Raw genomic sequence first — 18,990 nt, 5'->3', positions numbered from 1 at the left:
CAATAATAATAACAACAGGATAATAACAATAGGATATTTTATTTTGTATATTTTGTACAGACATACTTATTTTCCTAGTGACACGTGAACTATAAGAGAAGCAAGTGAGGGGTCAAAGGCTGTATCTTCATATTTGACTCACAGCCAGCCTGTCAAAAAGTTTGTCCCAGACAGTCACAGTTCAGATCAGATCAATAAGGCTGTTTACTTAAGTTTAATTATATTAAATACTATATTTGGCCCACAAAGTGAGGGCGGGGGGTGGGGGTATGTGTTGGTCCTAACTTAACAGTGGATCATACAAGTATTTGAATAGGTCACAAAGATAAGGTTAAATAACATGAGATGCACTTTATTTACCTATCTTTTGCAACAGCTAAAAGTTTAATCAAACACAATCTATGACAAAAGACCTTCAATAAGTAGAATATTTTATACATGAATAACATACAATATTAAGAAAGCCCATGCGGTAATGAATATATCACATCCTGGAATATTCTCCATTTTACGTCTTATGTTTGAATGGCCTCATGCACCATAAACAATAAAAAATTGATGAGGTCTTTTTTGGCTGCTAACCTCAATCAATATTGTAATAAATGTCAGATTGATCTCTTCCTATTAAATTATTTACTTGTGTTGGCCAGAGAAACACTTTTGTAGCTGTAGATCTCAGTGGAAAACACCAGAGAAGCAGAGGGATTATGTAGAAAGCTGTGTGTGTTGTGTGTGTATATCCCCTCTTCTAAATCCAGATATGTCCACCATAGACTGAAGGATAGAAGGAGTTAAAATCCAAGCACAGGAAATTAAAAGTCTGATGCTCAAAATTTCCTCTACTTAATGCATCCTCTCAGTGGTCTAACAAATCCCACACCTGTGGACTCATATTTAATCAGCTTAGTCATTTTTTCTTATAAATGTGATCTGCACACATCACATTATTATTAAAATAATTAAAATAATACTCTTGTATACTTATTCCTGAGAAAGACAAATGCATCTACTAATAAAAAAGTAGCCCGCTCCCATAAAAAATGAAATGAGATCACAAGCTGTGTAGCTTAACTGGTATTACAATTCTCTCCTTCTTCTCTGATTACTGCTCCGTAGTGATGCCCCCTCCTGGTGACAAGTTGGATGTGCGCTCTCTTCCCTGCTGAACCTTCCAAATGCAGATTTTCATTGGACCAGTCCTGCTCCTTTTCTTCCCCTCCCACATGCATGCAAACACTCTCACATGGATTACACATCAGGCATTTTAGTATGATACTTTTTATTTAAACTTAAAAAGAGAGTGGATCAAAAACAGGATTCAATAAATTAGAAATAAATATAATTGCTGTAATAATTAATACATACATTATAATTACTCGATTGCAAGAAGTGAGAGAAACAGACCCTCAAAAGTTGTTTTTTTTTTCTCTAGAAAATCCTAAATCAAAATATTGCAACCCACTCAAACCCCCTTTTCTCCCAATAAACAAAATAATTGATAAATTAGTAAATAAATAAAAAATAGCTCAAATATTAAAACCTCCCGAATAAAAGTGCAATCCCTCCCTCCCCCGTGTTTCACCTAAAGTCTAAGTAGAAATTTAAAATAGGTTAGTGATTTCCCATTTTACAATTTGGAATGTATTATCCTTTCATGAAGATGATGATGTTACTAGTGGTAATAATAATAATAATGATAATAATAATAATAATAATAATAATAATAATAATAATGTTGCTGTGTCCTGCTCAGTGTTTATCTAAAGTAGTATTCTTTTTGCATTTTTTCTTGTTTTTTAAATGCTGCTCTTTGTAAACTAAACTATTTACAGGTCATTAGGATCTTCTCCAAAGTCTCTCTAACCTACTCATTTAGTCGTCTTTTTTGTATTTTCTTGGGTTTTTATTATGAAACATCGGTCCCTCTATATTTGTCATGTATTAGACATGGTATAGACAAGTTAAAGTCTATTGGAGTGATATATCAGCAGGTTGATTTCACCCTTCTCACTTGGTCTGAGTTGTCTTAGCTGTACTAAACACCCTGTTCCACACAGACTACGGTCAAACCAAGGTCTCGGCCGTATGGGTGAGATTACTGACTCGTGTGTGTATTTGTGTAAGTGTCAGCAAGTGTGTCTGTGTGTGTGTTTGTGCATTTTATGTACATATCAGCCGCGAACCCTTTGAGGTTCGGTGTCGATGTATGTTTGTGTGTTTGCGTGAGTGTGGCTGCAGTCCGCGTACGCTCACAGGCAGCAGACAGTCTGAAAGCACAATGAACCCTGGGATTCCTCCTCGGCTGGACTCTGAAAGGTCACCTGTGAAGGCAGGAGAGTTGGAGGGTAGAGGGAGTGATACGAGGAGAGAGGGACAGAGAAGGAGGGAGGATCTGTTAGAGTTATAAATACTCTGAGGCTCTGCGTTTCTCTCTGATCTTCACAGCTTGTCAAACAAGACTCCTCTGTAGGCCTGACTGCCACACTTCCTGCAGCAAACTGCACCTCAGGATGCTCCTAGCTTCGCTTAGCTTCAGTCTCAGGTGAGTGCGTCAAACAAGAAAGCATCATTCTGTCTTTCAGCAGCGGTAAGTCATGGTGCTTTAAACACATACACACACAGTGCCTGGATCATGCAACTCAATACAGTGAAAATCACTCAAATGTGTTACTGTGGGACTGTCGGTGTGTGTTTGGATGTAAATGTGTGTGTGTGTGTGTTAGTAAGTCTACAGAATCTAGAGGTATGCACTTATGTCTCTGTGTCCTTACGAACATGTGCCTCGATTCATAGCAAGCAAACACTACTACCAACATGCATCACTCTCTGGCATTTGCAGTATAGAAATTCTGGGTGATCATTTTAATCAGGATAAAGAAGTGGCCACAACTTTTTGTATTATACCGAGGTATTACATGGCCTTCTTATTACCCACAAGGATTTGTTATGTAAAAGCTTGTCTAGAAATAGAAGCTGAATCCTTTATTTATAATGTGTGCTGCCATTTGAAAGTGCCTCCACACACCGACCTGACAGCAGCTACACATTTTCTGCTCTCTGGTAAAGGTTACGGGTTTGTGGAGGATTACATTTACGTCACAGTCTCTCTTGTTATTTTTCTCCCAGAATTCCTATAGTTGAAGGCTGTTCTCCAATAAGCAAGAGGCACTTTTTTCACAGTTTTTTTTTATATACCACCATGGTAACCACATACCCTTTACCTCAAAACACGAGCTAGAGGGATAGAAAGAGGAGACTGGAGGGGGGAGAAGCAGAGAGAAAAAACCTGATAGAGAGAGGAGGGAAAAAGAAGAAGATGAGGAGCAAGAAGGAGGTGGTGAGGGGAAGAGGGAGAAAAGAGCACAAAAGAAGTGATAGGGATATATATAAAAAGCTGTTTTCACACATGCACCGCAGCGCTGAACTTTTCTAGAAATGACGCGGAATAGGTGCAATGTGAAAAATTGAAACAGTATTTAAATTGCCTGCTCTCCGGTACAAAGTCCATGTCAATCAAACATGATGTAAGCGGATTTAGTGCTGCTGCAGGTCGCTGCTTTTGTAATTGTGTTAATGCGCTTTGTGTCTGCATGAGAGTTTTTATAAGTGTTTAATATCTTGTCTTTCTTTCTTTATGTCTTTGTTTTATCGTTCATATGATTCTGACTCTTACCTGTGCTTAGGTTCCCTTGAATCTTTGCTTTTTTTTCCTGCCTATGAATGCCCTCAACCTGCCAGGGGCTCCAGATGAAAGTTAGCCTGTATCGCAAAATCTGGAAGACTTCCATAATGCACCTAAGTGCTCATCTTAATTATATAAAATAAACATATCCAGAAGGTATAACTAGAGAAGGTAATTGTCCTGTGAATTCACCATCACTACTACTAGTTCCAGCGAGTCCTAAGGAGCCTATGTGATGAAGGGCATGTTCGGACAATGGGGTGACCTGTTTCTCCCGACTCTGTCTGGAGTTCATGTGTGAAAATGGCTCAGGAGAGAAAAACGAAGGAGCAAAAAACTAAAGTGGCACATCGAACGCTGTAATAAATCACAATCCAGGATTAAAAACTCAGCCTATCAGAGCACAGCTCAACAAAATGCATGCTCGCTCCAAAGTACAGTGTGCCTTTGTCAGTAAAATGAAAGTAACCTTGTCTGTCTCTCTTCTGGCCTGTGTAGCCCATACTTTGGACCAGTCTGTGGCCATATTTAGAGTTCTGTTCAACCACATCATGGCCTCTGTTCCAACATGTACTGCCACTGTATGTTGCATAATATAATAAAACAAGTAAATGTAATTTGCAGTAAACTGTATTGCTGCTCTAGCTTTCTCCAGCAGTCCACCGTGGAAGCCTCTGCACACCTTTCTGTACAGACACCAATACAACGAGGATTATGCTCTCCTGTATTACACGCTAACAGTGTAACACAGACACATACGTACAAACAGATGCCCACGCTCACTACTTTACCCAAACCATTTGTTCAAATAATAAACACACCAAACAGAACACTACAGAAACTGATCAAAAACGAGGCTGAAAAGAGTAACGAGCGTTGCTACAGAATTGATCAAATTACTATAAAATGATTCAAAGTATCAAGTATCCAATCGAATCAGTTGATTCTGAGTACAGTCCGGGCTATTGATAGTTATTGATCAGTATGTGCACAGGTCAATACAAAATAAAGTCACAATGCACCAAACACAGTCTGTGGTCACTACAGCAACAGGACATGCAGGTCAATGCATGGCTGGTTGCTCGAGGTGACAGAACAAAAATTGCCAAGGGCAACCAACACAGGCAATCAATCGCCACAGCAACCCAAACACAGGCCAACCAATCAACTTACAACAATGTGAGAGGAAGGGGGGGTCGGGGCTTTATCGGTCACTAGGCAACCATTGCCATAGCGATGGGGTCCTCGTGAATTATGATTGGACGGAAGGATCTTGGGTGTTTCAGGAAAAGATCAAAACAGCAGGAAAGAAAATAAATAAGATTGTCAAAGAAAATAAAAAAGGGAAACAATATTTTAGTATATTTACTCTTCTTGAGTTGTTTAAGCTGTTTTTCTATAAGTTACCCACAGCATATTTCACTGAAATGTCAGGTTAAAGCTTTCCCCATCAGTTAGCTGTGCACTGTCAAGTCTAAGTTACCTTGTCCACTTTTTTTTCCTCAGTAACCCAAATTTATCCTCTTGCTCCCCCAACACAGAGACAGAGCGCAATGCGTCTTACTCTGAAAACCACGCCCACCCTAGGGAGAAAAAACTCCTCATATTTATTATAGTTTTATTTTTTTAATATTATCTTTAGTTTTAAATATTAAATATTTCTTTTAATTTTAATTTTCTTTTTAATTTAGTTTAATTTAGCTGTAAAACTGGGTTTATTTTTTTCAGTTAAAAATACTTAGTTTTAGTATTTAAAAAAAATATTTTAGTATTAATTTTAGTTCTTTAAGCATTATTAATGTGTAAAAGAAATTGTATATACAAATGCAGCATTTTCTGAATATGATTCACAGTCTTGTAAACATCCAAGGAGCATCCAATAAAACTGACACTGGATATCAGTAACAATATGCCTGCGCCACACTAACGAGTTTCACTGTTTTAGCCTTAGTTTGCTTTGGGCGGGACTTGATTGCACTCTGTCTCTATACTAAGGCTCACTTGTCTCGTATTGTGCCACTCTTCACCTGCTCTCCACCTCCTCACCTCTCTTCACTTGTTCTTCATCCTCTCAGTAATCACTTAGTATGGGCGGTTGGCATCTTTCGGCCTTTTGAGCTGCACTTTCAGTCTCTTCATGCCAATCTGGAAGCCATTCATGGCCTGGATGGCGGCCTGAGCGCTGGCTGGGTTGTCAAAACTCACAAATCCTGAAAGAGAGGCAAAATGCTAACTTTAGTCATTTTGTCAGGCGGGTTTACGCGCATTAATTAACACAGTATTTCATCAGCCAATGACTTTTTCCACTTGTCCTTTCTTCGCTCTGATAAACCGGTCCTCCCCCATTCCCTCCCCCTTTCTCCCCTGTCTGCGCGTCTCACCGAAGCATTTGCTCTGGTTGGTGGCACGGTCCACAAACACCTTGGCTGAGATGACATTGCCAAAAGGCAGGAACATCTGCAGCATCTCAGAGTCACTGAACTCCTGAGGCAGGTGGTAGATGAAGATGTTACACCCCTCTGGACCTAACACACACACACACACACCCACCCACACACACACACACACACACACACACACACACACACACACACACACACGCACGCACCCACACAGTAGACAGAGTTTGATAAATGATCTCAGGCTGTAAAAACTTTGCAATAAAAAAAACTTTAAATAAGATCACTGGAGAGAGGGGCGTGGCCCCGGCCAGAAAGGAAACCACATCACCTTCTCTCTGCTGCTGTTGCTGGGGCTGCTGGTGTTGCTGGGCAACAAGTGTTGGCTGCTGGGGGAACGGCTGCCCGACCAATCCGTACGCAGCAGGGTACGCCGCTATTGGGAGAGACAGGGAGCAACAAAATATGATTGGACCACAACAACGAGTGGCAACATAGAAGCGTCCAATAGAGTCACTCTGTTCGAGCTGAAACGTCTTCTGCTGAAGGTGAAAACTATTAACTGTAACATACGAGTGGAATAAGTTCACCAGACAATGACACTGTTGATCTGAGCCTGGTACACGCATTACATCTCCCCTTGATATTGAATCATGTACACATGATAGGTCCTGTGTTACATTATCGCCAGCCTTTTGTGTCTTAATTAAATTGGATAAATCAAAACAAAATGAATTCAATCAATCAAACTGTCCTTTTATCCTTGACAATCTGAGAGCAGACACATTCATAACACAGTCACAAGTCTGCTCATCTTGATTTAACCTCCTCCCTGAGACGTCGGCTGGGATACACACATATGCATTAATAATAATACGGCTGAATATGGATTAGATATGTGTATGACTTCACTGAAGCTAACGTGATTTTTAGAGCCACGTGTAGTTGATCCATATGTGCAACTTTGATTTACTAGGACATGCATATGGTGAACATCTGTCATATCATCTTCCGTGGTTTTTGAGCAGATTTACTACTGATTTTGATTGCATGCCTCGTATATCTTAATGTAAGCAAAGCACCCAGAAATTAATATCTATGAAGAATTCAGATGGTTATAAGTGATCGGTTCTGTGATCTGTTCATACACCAACCTGTGTAGTGCTGCATGCCTGCGTAGGCCTGCTGTAGTGGGTCCAAGGCTGCTGCTGGACTCTGAGCTGGGGATATGAAATTAAAAAAAGGAGAATTAAAAAAAGGCAATATATTAATAATTTCTTGTGATTTATTTTATTTCTATATCTGTAATGGACCTGAGGTTTATGTAGTGTATATTGAGTTCTTGGTTTCTGTTTGTATTTTTATTTTCTCTGCCTCTGTTATTGTGTTTAATCTTATTCACTTTGTCTGCTTCGTGCCCTCCAATTTGGGTCCTGTCCTCATCACAACAGCACAGTAGTAAACATGTCTCTACACTCCATACTTTGATTTTATCAAAATACCTTGATATGGGTGAACGCCATTGGTGTATAGTGTTTCTGTTTGTTGCCCATTGGAGGGAGCTGGCACGCTGCTGTAACCGTTCACTCCTATCGGTGGAGGAAGCGCTGGCACAGGTGTTGCTGCAATAGTTGGGGGGGTGTTTGTACCTACAGAGAGATATCACAGCAAAACAGAGTCCCTGTCATTGCAACTATTTCACTATATCAGAGAGATGAGAGACATGGCTCTTAAAGAATAAAACATTTAGATTTATGGGAGAAATCTGGTGGTAGAAAGATGGTAGTAGAAGTAGAACTTTCAGGATTTTAAAACCCCATTTGGGGGCAAAGTGAGGGAACTAGAACAAGTCTTTGTTCTTTAAAAAAAATGAAACTTCCCTGGCAACACTATACATGCAGTTTTTATGTCCCAGTGACCAGCGAAATTAAAATGAATGAAAAATAATACTTTAAAAGAAGTGCCTTGAGGCCTTTTAAGATAGCTACCAAGAGGCCTGTCTTGCATCTAGAAGGACATTAACTATATTTCCTATGTGAATACACCTTCTATAACCAAACCTTCATTCAGACATTCATCTTGCTATACTTACACTGTAAAAATTTAAAGCGAATGCTTTAAACTCCTAGAAGCAGCAATATTGACTTTTCTTTTGATAACATGAAACATTAAAAGGAAAAGGGTCAAGACTATTATTCTAATACATCATGTTTGATGTTATAATAAACTGACAAGTACAGCTAGAAGATACAACCAATAATCCAAGAATATATTTAAGTACGCATGGCATGCAAGCCTACCCGAGGATGGTGTGATGGGTGTAATGGGTGTGGCAATGATTCCATTGGCATTGAGTGCTGCCATCTGCTGCATCTGTACGGCGGCAACTGTTGCCACAGGAGACAAGTACGCTGACTGGGCAACCAGGGCCTGCTGTTGGACAAGCTGTGGACAAGGAAGGAAGCAGAGACAGGAAGGAGATGGAGAGGTAGAAGAGGAGGAGGGAAAAAGAGGGGAGAAAAAGTGAGGGTGAGAGAGGACAAAGACACAGTTAAATGGGTATGGGAAAAAGAGAGAGAGAGGGAGAAAAAGGGGAAAGAAAAATGAGAGGAAGGGGCAGGGAGAGGGAGTGATGGAGGAACAGATGAATAGAGATCTAATTACAAGGCCATTATGTCCCGAGTCAGTGGGTTAATGGTTGTGTGTTGCGGGAAAGCTAATGCCAGATGACGTATGTTCTGTTGTCTGGGTAATAACATTAGCCTGAATTAGACCACTGATAGCCTCTTCAAACTTATTACATCCTTTCATAAGCACAGCACTCCCCTTACAAACTTGGTGCGTGCGTGTGCAGCACAGCGAATGTTTGTGTGTGTCCGTGCTTGCCTGTGCGTTGACCGCCTGCGTGTAGGCATTGTAGGCGGGGAAATTGAGGGTCATGGGGCTGAAGATGCCGAGTTGGGAGGCCACCTGCTGCATCCTCCTCAGCCCCCGCTCCTTCTCTGTGTCCGCAAACTTCACCACCAGACTGGACGACGCCCCCTGCGAGGACAGAGGTGAAGACAGAATTAAGTTTCAATTGCAAGTAATTTTCGGTGTTAATGGGCCCAGGCTTCGTGTTGATTCATTCATTTCCTCTATCCAGTTAATCCTTTATGAGTCTCGTGGGACTCACGCTCATCCCGGCACAATGAGCAGTGCAGGGCCAAAGCAAATACATTTACATTATATTATTATCTACAAAAAATGCAAACTCTCCCCTGCGGTTCACTGTATAAGCCTTTAGAAGTACCTACACACATTTGGTTGCGTGTGTTTGTCTTACGCGTATGGATTTTATCATTTGCGATCATGTGCATGCTGCTTACAGGCATTGTGCGGCTCCCGTGCAAGCTGTTGATGGCAGCTTGGGCTTCGGCATGTCCTTGGAATTTCACGAAAGCGCACCCTGTAACAAACAGTCATTGAATTAAAAATAAAAATGGCACTGCATGAAATGAAGCACTTTGTGGTATTATATTTGAGTGCATTTTACCTTTGCTGGTGCCATCAGGCCCTCTCAAGACAGTACACTCATCTATGCTGCCAAAGGGCTCAAACAGCCTTCTGACGTCCTCATCGCTTTGCTGCTTTCCCAGCATGCCCACAAATAACTTCCTGTCCTCTGAGAGGCCAAGGATGTGTGGAGGAAAGGGAAGAAAAGGATATGAATTCAATGTTATATTCCCAATGCTGAAGACATGGCTGGTATAGACTAAAGGCTGTATTCAGTAAAAGAAAAAAAAACAATCTTTTTAGCTTCCACTTATGTCCACCAGGTTGCAGTATTGACCACAGAGACCAGAAACTAGGAACGTGGTGTGAAAAGAGTGCGATCTGAATGTGTATGTATGTGTGCGTGTTTATAAAAAGCAACGTGCCAGGCACCCCGCTGACTACTTTCCATCTCTATCTGATCCAACTTGACACCTACCCTTCTATCTGGTAAGCAAGGACATCTGTACACTGTGAGGACCTTTTGGCCAGTCTTCACAACTTCAAAGGTTTATTACAGGCTTGATTTTACAGTTCTGGTTAGAGTGATTTATATTTGGATTAATTTTTCTCTAAATCTTTGATGGTTAAGTTTACAGTAAGGGGAATGCATTATGTCAACAAGAGCCCTCACATAGACAGAAAGACACGAGTGTGTGTATGCGCGAGTACGTGTTTGGATGCTTAAGTGTGTTTCTCACCGCCTCTGCCCTCGCTGTCAGCTGGTTTCACCTGGATTGGCCGATTCATCTGAGGGACAAACAAGCCGGAATACAGATGGTCAACATAAACAAGCCTCTCCTGGACATATTTGTTTTCTACGACTGAATTCACTTTCAGTAAATATTCTCATTACATTTTAGGTAACATATTTTACTCAAACATTGATATTTTGTAAATGAGCAGGTATCCATCAAAGAAATTTTGGCTTTCCACCAGAGAAAAATCAATATTTTGAACCTTTTTTTTTAAAGGTGGGTTTAATTTACTTGAGCAAAAAAAAGCATTTTTGTTCACCAATTAATCAGCAATACCAGGAAAATGCACAGGAATCTCTTAAACAACATAACCCAGACTCATTACTGTAACTATATGGTGAATATTCACACCTGTGTACATAACCAAGGTCTGATATTGAGTCAGGAAAAACATCAGTTTTTGTGGCATGTTTTGAAATCCAGACAAGCATCAAGTGTAATGACAAATCAGACACAAATACTAATATTGTTGTAAAAGTAAAGATGAATAGACTGTAGCTGATATTTTATGTGGCTCCTGTGTAGTTTAGCAGCAGATAAATGAATGTTAGCAGGTAACAGGTGTGTCTGAACTCTGTCCGAGGCTGGCTGATCCCTGTCAAACACACACAGTCTTACTACCTATGATTTCTCACTCTCTCTCTCTCTGTCTCACACACACATGCAGGAGTACTGAGGAGGATTGAGAAGTGACGAGATTAAGAATGCAGGCCAGCTGATCAGGATTACTGAAGAACTACGGATTAGATGAGGGACAAGAGGAGGTTGAGATACGGCGACGAGGCGGGGGAGGCAAGGGAGAGAGAGAGAGATTTTGTAGTGGGGTGAAATGACAAGTGTGTAACGGGACCAGGCGCAGTCAGCTAAAAATAAAAGGATGTTGAACGAGAGACAGAAAGAGAGAGGCCTGGGGGACCCTGGCTGACTTCGACCGACTGAAAGGGCAGGTGGAAGGCCAAGAGGAACCTGGGGAATGAATGGAAAGGCTGGAAAAAGAAGTAGTACATGAAGAGCGAGACAGAGAGACCGAGTGTGGGAGGATGAAAGCAGAGCTGCCCCTGAGAGGATGATTCAAAAAGAATAGAAAGAGAAATAGGGGATAGAGGGAGGGCGGGAGGGAGGAGCCGGGCGTGATTCAGTCGTGACTTGCTCTATCTTTAAAAAATGTCACGACTACACCGATCCACTGCCATGAATGCTAATGCACGCGTGCAAACACACGTTCTCCATGTCTCCCCCTATTCGTTCGCTATTTGGAGAAAGAAACACAGGTCTGACACACACACACACGTAGAAGCACACATAGGCACAAAAACATACTAAACACACACAGTGCTTAGTCATAGCACTGAGGCAATGAGGCACAGTGTTAATGCCAAGGGAATGGGCTGGGGGAGGAGGAAGAGGAGGAGGAGGAGGGCTGCAGAATGATGGCGGTGAAAAGAGGAAAGCAAGAAGAGAAGCAGGGGGGTGGAAGGAAGGGAGGAGGGCAAAGCAGCAAAGACGTAGAAGATTATTCTAGTTTCAAAATAACTTCTAAAAGTTTGAAATAAATAATGTTAAAGAAATCATGTACTTATGTCTCACTGCCAGTCAAAATGTGATATTTCCTTTAAAATACTTTATGTCTATGAGGAGTTACTGAAAGATGGGAATAAAAACACAGGAAGAGAAAAGGAGGGCAGAGAGAAGGAGGATCAGAGCTGCAGAATGAAGGTGATGAAAAGAGGGAAACAAGAAGAGAAAAAAGAAGGATGGATCAAGAGGAGGGATGGAGGGAGGAGACGAGGCTAAAGGAGATACGAGCCGTTGAAGTGACATCAAAATATACAGCAAGAAAACACGCTCAGGAAGTACAGTTTCACAGTTTGCAAAATAAAATCAAAATGAATTCTAAAATTATATATTATTAATTATATACTTTTTTGATTTTAAGCAAAAAATAAATCAAAATAGAACAAATAAAGAACATAGAGCAAAAAACATAAGATTTGCTATGTTTGTTCTTTAACACATTAATAAAAATAATAGTAATGAGGATATTATAATAATAGTATTATAATATTATATATAGGTCTCAGAAAGAATCCATGTATAAATTAATACCTCACTGCCAGTCAAAATATCATTTTTAGCTCAATAATATGTTGTTTACAGCTATAGAGTTATTGAAAGACGGTGATAAAAACAGAGGAAGAAAAAAAGATGGGAAGAGACAGAGAGGAGGAGGAGAAGTACGGTGGAAGAAAGCGAGGAAGGGGAGAGAAAGAATGGAGAGAGGTCCCAGTGGGGTGTTAAGGCAATGTAATGAAGCTGGTAATTGAAGAGAGGGCAGAGCAGCGAGAGACTGATCCATACATTTGATTAATCAGCTCTTAGCTGTCACCACAAAGCTATTGATCTAAGGCAAGGCCATCACACACACACACACACACACACACACACACACACACACACACACACACACACACACACACATATGGGCACACAAGGGGTCTGCAAAGGAAGGAATGATATATACTTTTAACCCCACACCTTTATCGACTCGAGCTGTCAGCATCAACATAAACTTATGGAAAATACACACACACTTCACCCTGACCGTTTTCCCTAACCTTGAATCCATCCATCCATCCATCCATCCATCCATCCATCCATCCATCCATCCATCCATCCATCCATCCATCATAATCCTAGCCCTGCTCAGGGTGCTTTTGCTGTCCATCTAAGCTGCCATCCATCTTGTGATACAAACTCATTGATCAGCTCCGTCTTGTCCATTGATTTCGGATTGTGTTGTAGAGCAGGCTGATTGTAGCAGGATCTGCATCCACTGACCCTTTCCCTATCCCTCTAGCCATCCATCACTTCTTCCATTTGTTCTTTCATTAGGCCTATTCAAGCTCATCCTTGAAACAGACTGAACAGAAACACCTCCTGATTTCAAACTAAGGCCTTTGAATCAAAGCTTATCAAAGCATCTGTGCGAGTGTGTGTGTAGGTGTGTGTGTGTGTGTGTGTGTGTGTGAACTTTAATAGAACCATATAATATGAATCCCACATGATGTACTGAGAAGGATGAGAGGAAGAATCAGAAGAGATGAGGAAAAGCAGCAGGTGAAAGGTGCACTCGGCCGGCACAAAGACACAATAGCATTGGAAAATTGGCATAGCAACGAGATCGTTGTCATGGCAATCGTATGACGGCACACTGGGTAGGTAAACAAGAACGCTGGTTGCCAAGGGCGACTCCTGTGCTCTTTGAGTAAACAAAGAATTTGTGCTGGAGGAGCGTTTGCTGGCTTTAACATCACACATTTTTCCTGCCTTTAAAATAATAAGAGAAAGATGACCATCTATCATAAGGGCATAACACATAGAATATCATGAAACCCTCAGAATCAGCTGATTTGTAAAATAACTTCAGTATATTTAATGAAGCCCTACATGAAAATGCTTCAAAATTTTCATGTAGATGTACAAAGGGGTGGGTCAAAATTTGGTGGGTTTTTTTTTTGTCACCTCATTTTTACCATTTTCACCAATAAGTAAAAAGGAGGTAGCCACGTGAATTTTTCAGGGCTGAAATACAGATTTAAGCTCAATCCACCTTTGCGCCATCGGTATAGGATATATAACGAAAGCGAAAGTGCACTTTAATCTCGCTGACAGTGAGTAGCAAAAAAACCCCAAAACTGGTACCCTGGATGTTTAATCTGTTTTCACAGAAAATCTTCCGTGGGCCACATCTCCACGTGCGATAGGTGGCTTGTCAAAAAAATACCATCTAAAAGGTTTCCTGTTTACCTACATTTAAATACAACGCTCATTTTCTAACTGTGATTTCTTCTGACACAGAAGAAATCATGGCTATCATGTGCTCCAAACCGCTTTGATGGTTAAGCCTAGTTAAAATAAAAATGCCGCTAAAATTAGATTTTGGCTTTCGTATGCAAAGTTATCACATGTAAAAAGTCTGCCTTTTACCTACATTTTCATACCAGACATTTTTTTAATGTAAATTCTTCTTTCTCCCGTTCAACGTCCTTCTAACACATGTCCTCTTATTGTGACATGATAGAGAGAAAAAAGTGTAAATATATATGAGCAATAGGATGAGAATAATGGAGAGATATAGGCAGTCTTAATAAGTAAGGGTGAGGGATTGAATCTACATTGTAGTAATTAAAATTCCCTTGAGCCCCAGTGAAAAATTCAAACATAGTATAGCCCCCGCTAGTCATTCACACTGTATTTCTGTCTCTCCTTTACCCCAGCACTCATGAACAGCCACACGCTCCTTTCGAGTTGAATTATCCTCTAATTACTCACGTTCCAATTAGGGCTTAATTAACAGTAACCATCTGCAAACACGTACAAGGAGCTGGCTTCATACTGGAGCGTGGTTTGATCCGTCCTGCTGCATACTAAGAAGCCCTCCCTGAGAGGCAGAGTTTCTATATCTCAGAGGAAAGTGAATTCATATGTGAGGCCACGCATGAGGGCGAGATATGTGATATACGATGGTGTGCGTGTGAGGCACATCCACACGCACAAACACACACATGCACGATCATGTACGGCATGCAAACACAGCCCATTTGCATGCTGAGGTGACAACACACACACACACACAGACGCACACACATACACTGACACACAGTATCCACTACAGTTTTCCCCCTTCTCAGAGCATCCGCCCTTTGGCACACACCGAAGCAAACACATACTACACACATACTGTTAATCTTACTCCCTGCAGTAATGCAGAGAGGATTGTGCCAGGATTAGGGGATATTAAATCCTTGGATTATCCAATCAAATCGTATTCTCCCCCCCTCCCCCACCTACGCAAAATCAGTGGAATAAACCATTGCACCGTGTTATGGGGGAAAGGGGTAGTGTGTGCATGTAAATGTGAGCGCACAAACACTATTTGGGACATGGATTAAACGACGGCGCTAAATCAATGTTATCATTTTGTTCTTTTGGCCCTTTTTTGTCATTAAATCGCAAGAAGAAACAAATGTTATCACAAACAGTAATATAAAACTGATTACAGAGCACAGCATCACAACATTCAATTGTGAGCGTGTGCGCGCGCGCGTGTGTGTGTTTGTCCACCCTTCCCCCCTTTCAATCTCTCTCTGGAGCACTCCATCCACACAGTTTCAGATGTCTATTTTCCAGAGTGCACAAGAAAGGAAAACTATTTTTACCCCTTCTCCACGATCTAGCATTATTTCTCTCCCTCTTCCTCTCGCCTATCCTCAATTCCCCCCGACCCACAGCTCCATAATCCCTCCATACCCCGCCTGATGACGTGGCCATCGCCGCGTTTTTTTTTTATCTCTTTCTTTTTTTTCTTTCTTACCATTACTTCTTACTTTCTCACTCTCTCCATGAATTTTAGTAAATCCATCCTCATCATCAGCATGCAAAAAACTATGCTAGGCAGCACTGTTTATAACTGTGAATATTGAAAACATTATTTTAGAATAAACCACATGACTGATTTATACGACTCTACCTTTATTCTGGACTCAACAAAGTTTGGGCGGACACATTGTAAGTCTGATTAAACAAATTAATTGTAAAATTAATGAGCGAGAGGTAAACAATTGATGGTGATCACGCAGGCATTTTAAGCTAGAATGCAAATTTTGAATTTTAAACACTTTCAAAGAGAGACGCATCAATAATTCAGTGAGCGTAAATTATTGTGCAGTTATTTTGGCAAATGATTAACTACTTCATTATGTTTTTAAAAAAATCCATGGTTCCAACATCTAGTGGCCTAATGTTAAAGGCACCAAATAACTACAATGTGGATCTCGCTTGAATCTATCTATTAACAAAAAAACACAAAGAGGATGTGTAGTTATGGAAAAATATGCTAGAAATAATTAAATGATAATGGATAATCTGAGTAAAACTATTCCAGCAATTACTGTTTTGTTCTTTTTTTATTTGCTCTTCTTTCATCTTTTGCTCACAGCGGTGCACTTATTTCTCTAAAACACTAAACTTGCTCTCAGAAAAGGCTGCGGCAGGTTTAGCTCAGCTAAAGTCACAATGAAAGGAAGAGCGACTTTGATTACCAAGAGTAGTGAAACCAATTCAGCTGTTTGGAAACCCTTTGGTTTCGAGGAGTCTGAACTACAAAAGGCTATTTTTCTTTATGTTTCAAAAGTGAAGTTAACTTATTAAGCCATGGTGATCTAAATCGTGACCAAAAAAATCTTGGAGATAATTAATCTGAAATTCAGGAGCGGAATGACACCCGGAACAGTTCCCTTGCTGTCATAAATCTATAAATGCCACGCCCCCACCCCTCCTCTTTCCACAGATATCAGAGGGCTTAGCCGGGCCCACAAGCTGCTCCGGATCCTCACTGAGGCCTCCCATAAACCGCAGTTGCGTGTAATTCATCTATCATCTTTGCTATTCTTTTTCTTCTTCATAACCTGTCTCCATCTAGGTCTGGACTAATCAAGTGTGGAATTATGGTGATCTGCATATTTGATTTTGCAAAGATTTTATGCCCTTTGCCCTTCTTGACACATCCCTCCTCATTTTTCCAGGCTTGCGACCGACACAAAGCATAGATTGACTTGTGGGCCCCTTTGTTTCATTTACATTTAGTTTTGCAGTCCTTGCTAATGAATTGTGATTCTAATTTTTGTCATAATCAAGCAGCCCTAATTTTAAGTGATATTAAAAGACCAAACGATACTCCGTGCTAACCAAGTTTTCTCTCTCCCACAAAGGAAAATCATCAGGACTGTGATAAAAATTCTACTCGCTGTAATAGTCTTAAAATATTTTACTGTTATTCAACAGTAAAAGATGGTCCAAAATATAAGGAAAACGCATAGACGTCAGCTTTGTTGTTTGTGGCCAGTTATGGTTCCATGCATAGCCACCCCGCAGTGTCACATTTAGGATATTGTAAATGCGACACCCTGGCTCACACCTCTCATTCACAGCTGGATGAAGACACTGAAACGTGAGAAACAGAGACAGTGAGCGCTGAGGTGGAGCAGCCCGGCAGAACAGCTCCACCCCACCTCGTCTCTCTATCACACCACGTTAGGCTTTGCATCCCTCAGGTTACCTAGCAACCTGGCATCTCAGCTCAGCTCCGTTGCCTGGTAACGGGGGCCTGCAACCACAATACAAGCTCCTGAGCGGCCCATCCCCCTGCTCTCATCCCTCCTCCCTCTGTCTCTCCCTCATTCTCTTCTTCACACCTGAGAAGTCCGCCCTCCTTCTCCACTCAGTACTCTGTGTGGCAGTTAACCCTTCATCAGCCTCTCGGATTAGCACCATATTCTCTATTCTTTCTCCTTCTCTTTTTTCTCTTTATCAGGCTCCATAGTAAAGGCACCAAACCATCCATAAAGCAGAACTAACTACCCTGTTGATCCCTATAATATTATATGCTGTTTTTGTCAAACCCCAATGAGAACATTCTGCATGCAGCAGTGGAGCACTCACTGAAATTTGATCCTCTGGATTTAGTCCAACATAATCCAACAGCACTATAGCGGATAACTGCTAGACCTATGCACTTGGACCTTCTTTCTATTTTAGGGAGTGTAAGTCTTTTGAGAAATGAACGGCTGAATTAAAAAGGCTGCTCAGCGCCATAGAAATTCATGATTGCAAAAATCTCATATTCACCGAGATTACATTCAACACAGAGCCAGCGACACGTTTTTGAATGCTCAGATAGTTACAGCATGAGGCAGGATCCCAGAAAATTAAAGCAAGAAAAACATGCAAATGACTTGTGTGTTCACAACAGCCTAACAGAACTAAAAACACCACACTGACTGGTGATGATTTAGCTTTTTTGCATGTCACAGGAATAAAATAGATGCATGAAATTGTTTCTATTTCTTGGAAAACAATTCATAGTTCACACTTTAAATTTTCAAAGGTATACCAGCCATTAATAACCCCATAATAGTTTTTCATTTTTAAACATTACAGACTGAGTTTTTATAACTTTAAGAATTTTCATTTATTTCAGTATTTTAAGTGTTTCTGCACAAAATATTTGAAATAGTCTTTTTGAAAGATGTAATAGAAACATGTAATAAAGTAGTAATAAAGGAAAAACATCCAATCCTGAGCCGAAAACTTGAAACAAAACTAAAATTTGCTGTTGCTCACACTATTACTGTTAATATTTTGTGTTAAAGTGATACTAGCATAGTGTAATGCACATTTTATTCAAATGTACTTTAGGTTTTAAAAATATTTTTCTGAGATAACTAACTATAACTGACTAAATAAATATTATTTTATTGGTACAGGAAACTTTAGTGAAATTACAAAAACAAATTTAAAATGTATTCCTCCATAAAATATAATTATATAATAAATAATTCCACTCAGTCATAGTTGTCGCTAAAATAGCTCGGTTGCTTCAGGGTTAAATAGAGAAAGGATTTTAGTCATTTAGATTAAATGATGTTGAGAGAATTCAACATAAGCAGTGTATAAGCCTGAAGGTTACACTTCAAGCTAATCCAAACCAATATTTTTTTAATGTAATTTTTTTTTAATATAAATTTCTTCTATATTCTTCATTCTTCAGTGAATTTTT

The 18,990-nt window shown here is 40.3% G+C and overlaps 1 protein-coding gene across 5 annotated transcripts in view; it reads right to left on the bottom strand.

Annotated features, from left to right (window-relative positions):
- Positions 1–1,262: 1,262 nt before the first annotated feature.
- celf3b (cugbp, Elav-like family member 3b) overlaps positions 1,263–18,990 on the bottom strand; it is a 32,619-nt gene continuing 14,891 nt past the window's right edge. For 2 of the 5 annotated variants that reach the window (XM_003450902.5, XM_025911406.1), the window contains 11 exons: positions 10,317–10,365; positions 9,617–9,745; positions 9,450–9,529; positions 8,968–9,123; positions 8,382–8,526; positions 7,584–7,730; positions 7,236–7,301; positions 6,413–6,517; positions 6,064–6,207; positions 5,729–5,892; positions 1,263–2,321 (listed from right to left, as the gene is read on the bottom strand). In XM_003450902.5, the coding sequence (XP_003450950.1) occupies positions 5,765–5,892; positions 6,064–6,207; positions 6,413–6,517; positions 7,236–7,301; positions 7,584–7,730; positions 8,382–8,526; positions 8,968–9,123; positions 9,450–9,529; positions 9,617–9,745; positions 10,317–10,365 (1,149 nt within the window). In that variant the 3' untranslated portion in view covers positions 1,263–2,321; positions 5,729–5,764. Of the gene's footprint in view, positions 2,322–3,221; positions 3,287–4,855; positions 4,955–5,728; positions 5,893–6,063; positions 6,208–6,412; positions 6,518–7,235; positions 7,302–7,583; positions 7,731–8,381; positions 8,527–8,967; positions 9,124–9,449; positions 9,530–9,616; positions 9,746–10,316; positions 10,366–18,990 lie in introns of all 5 variants that reach the window. The other 3 variants (XR_003222157.1, XR_002063814.2, XR_002063816.2) reach the window with 3 other exon arrangements.

This window comes from Oreochromis niloticus, linkage group LG11, assembly GCF_001858045.2.
Source record: "Oreochromis niloticus isolate F11D_XX linkage group LG11, O_niloticus_UMD_NMBU, whole genome shotgun sequence".
NCBI classification, from domain to species: domain Eukaryota; kingdom Metazoa; phylum Chordata; class Actinopteri; order Cichliformes; family Cichlidae; genus Oreochromis; species Oreochromis niloticus.
Note: the sequence above shows the minus strand (reverse complement) of the source record. Positions and strands in the feature narration are given on the sequence as shown.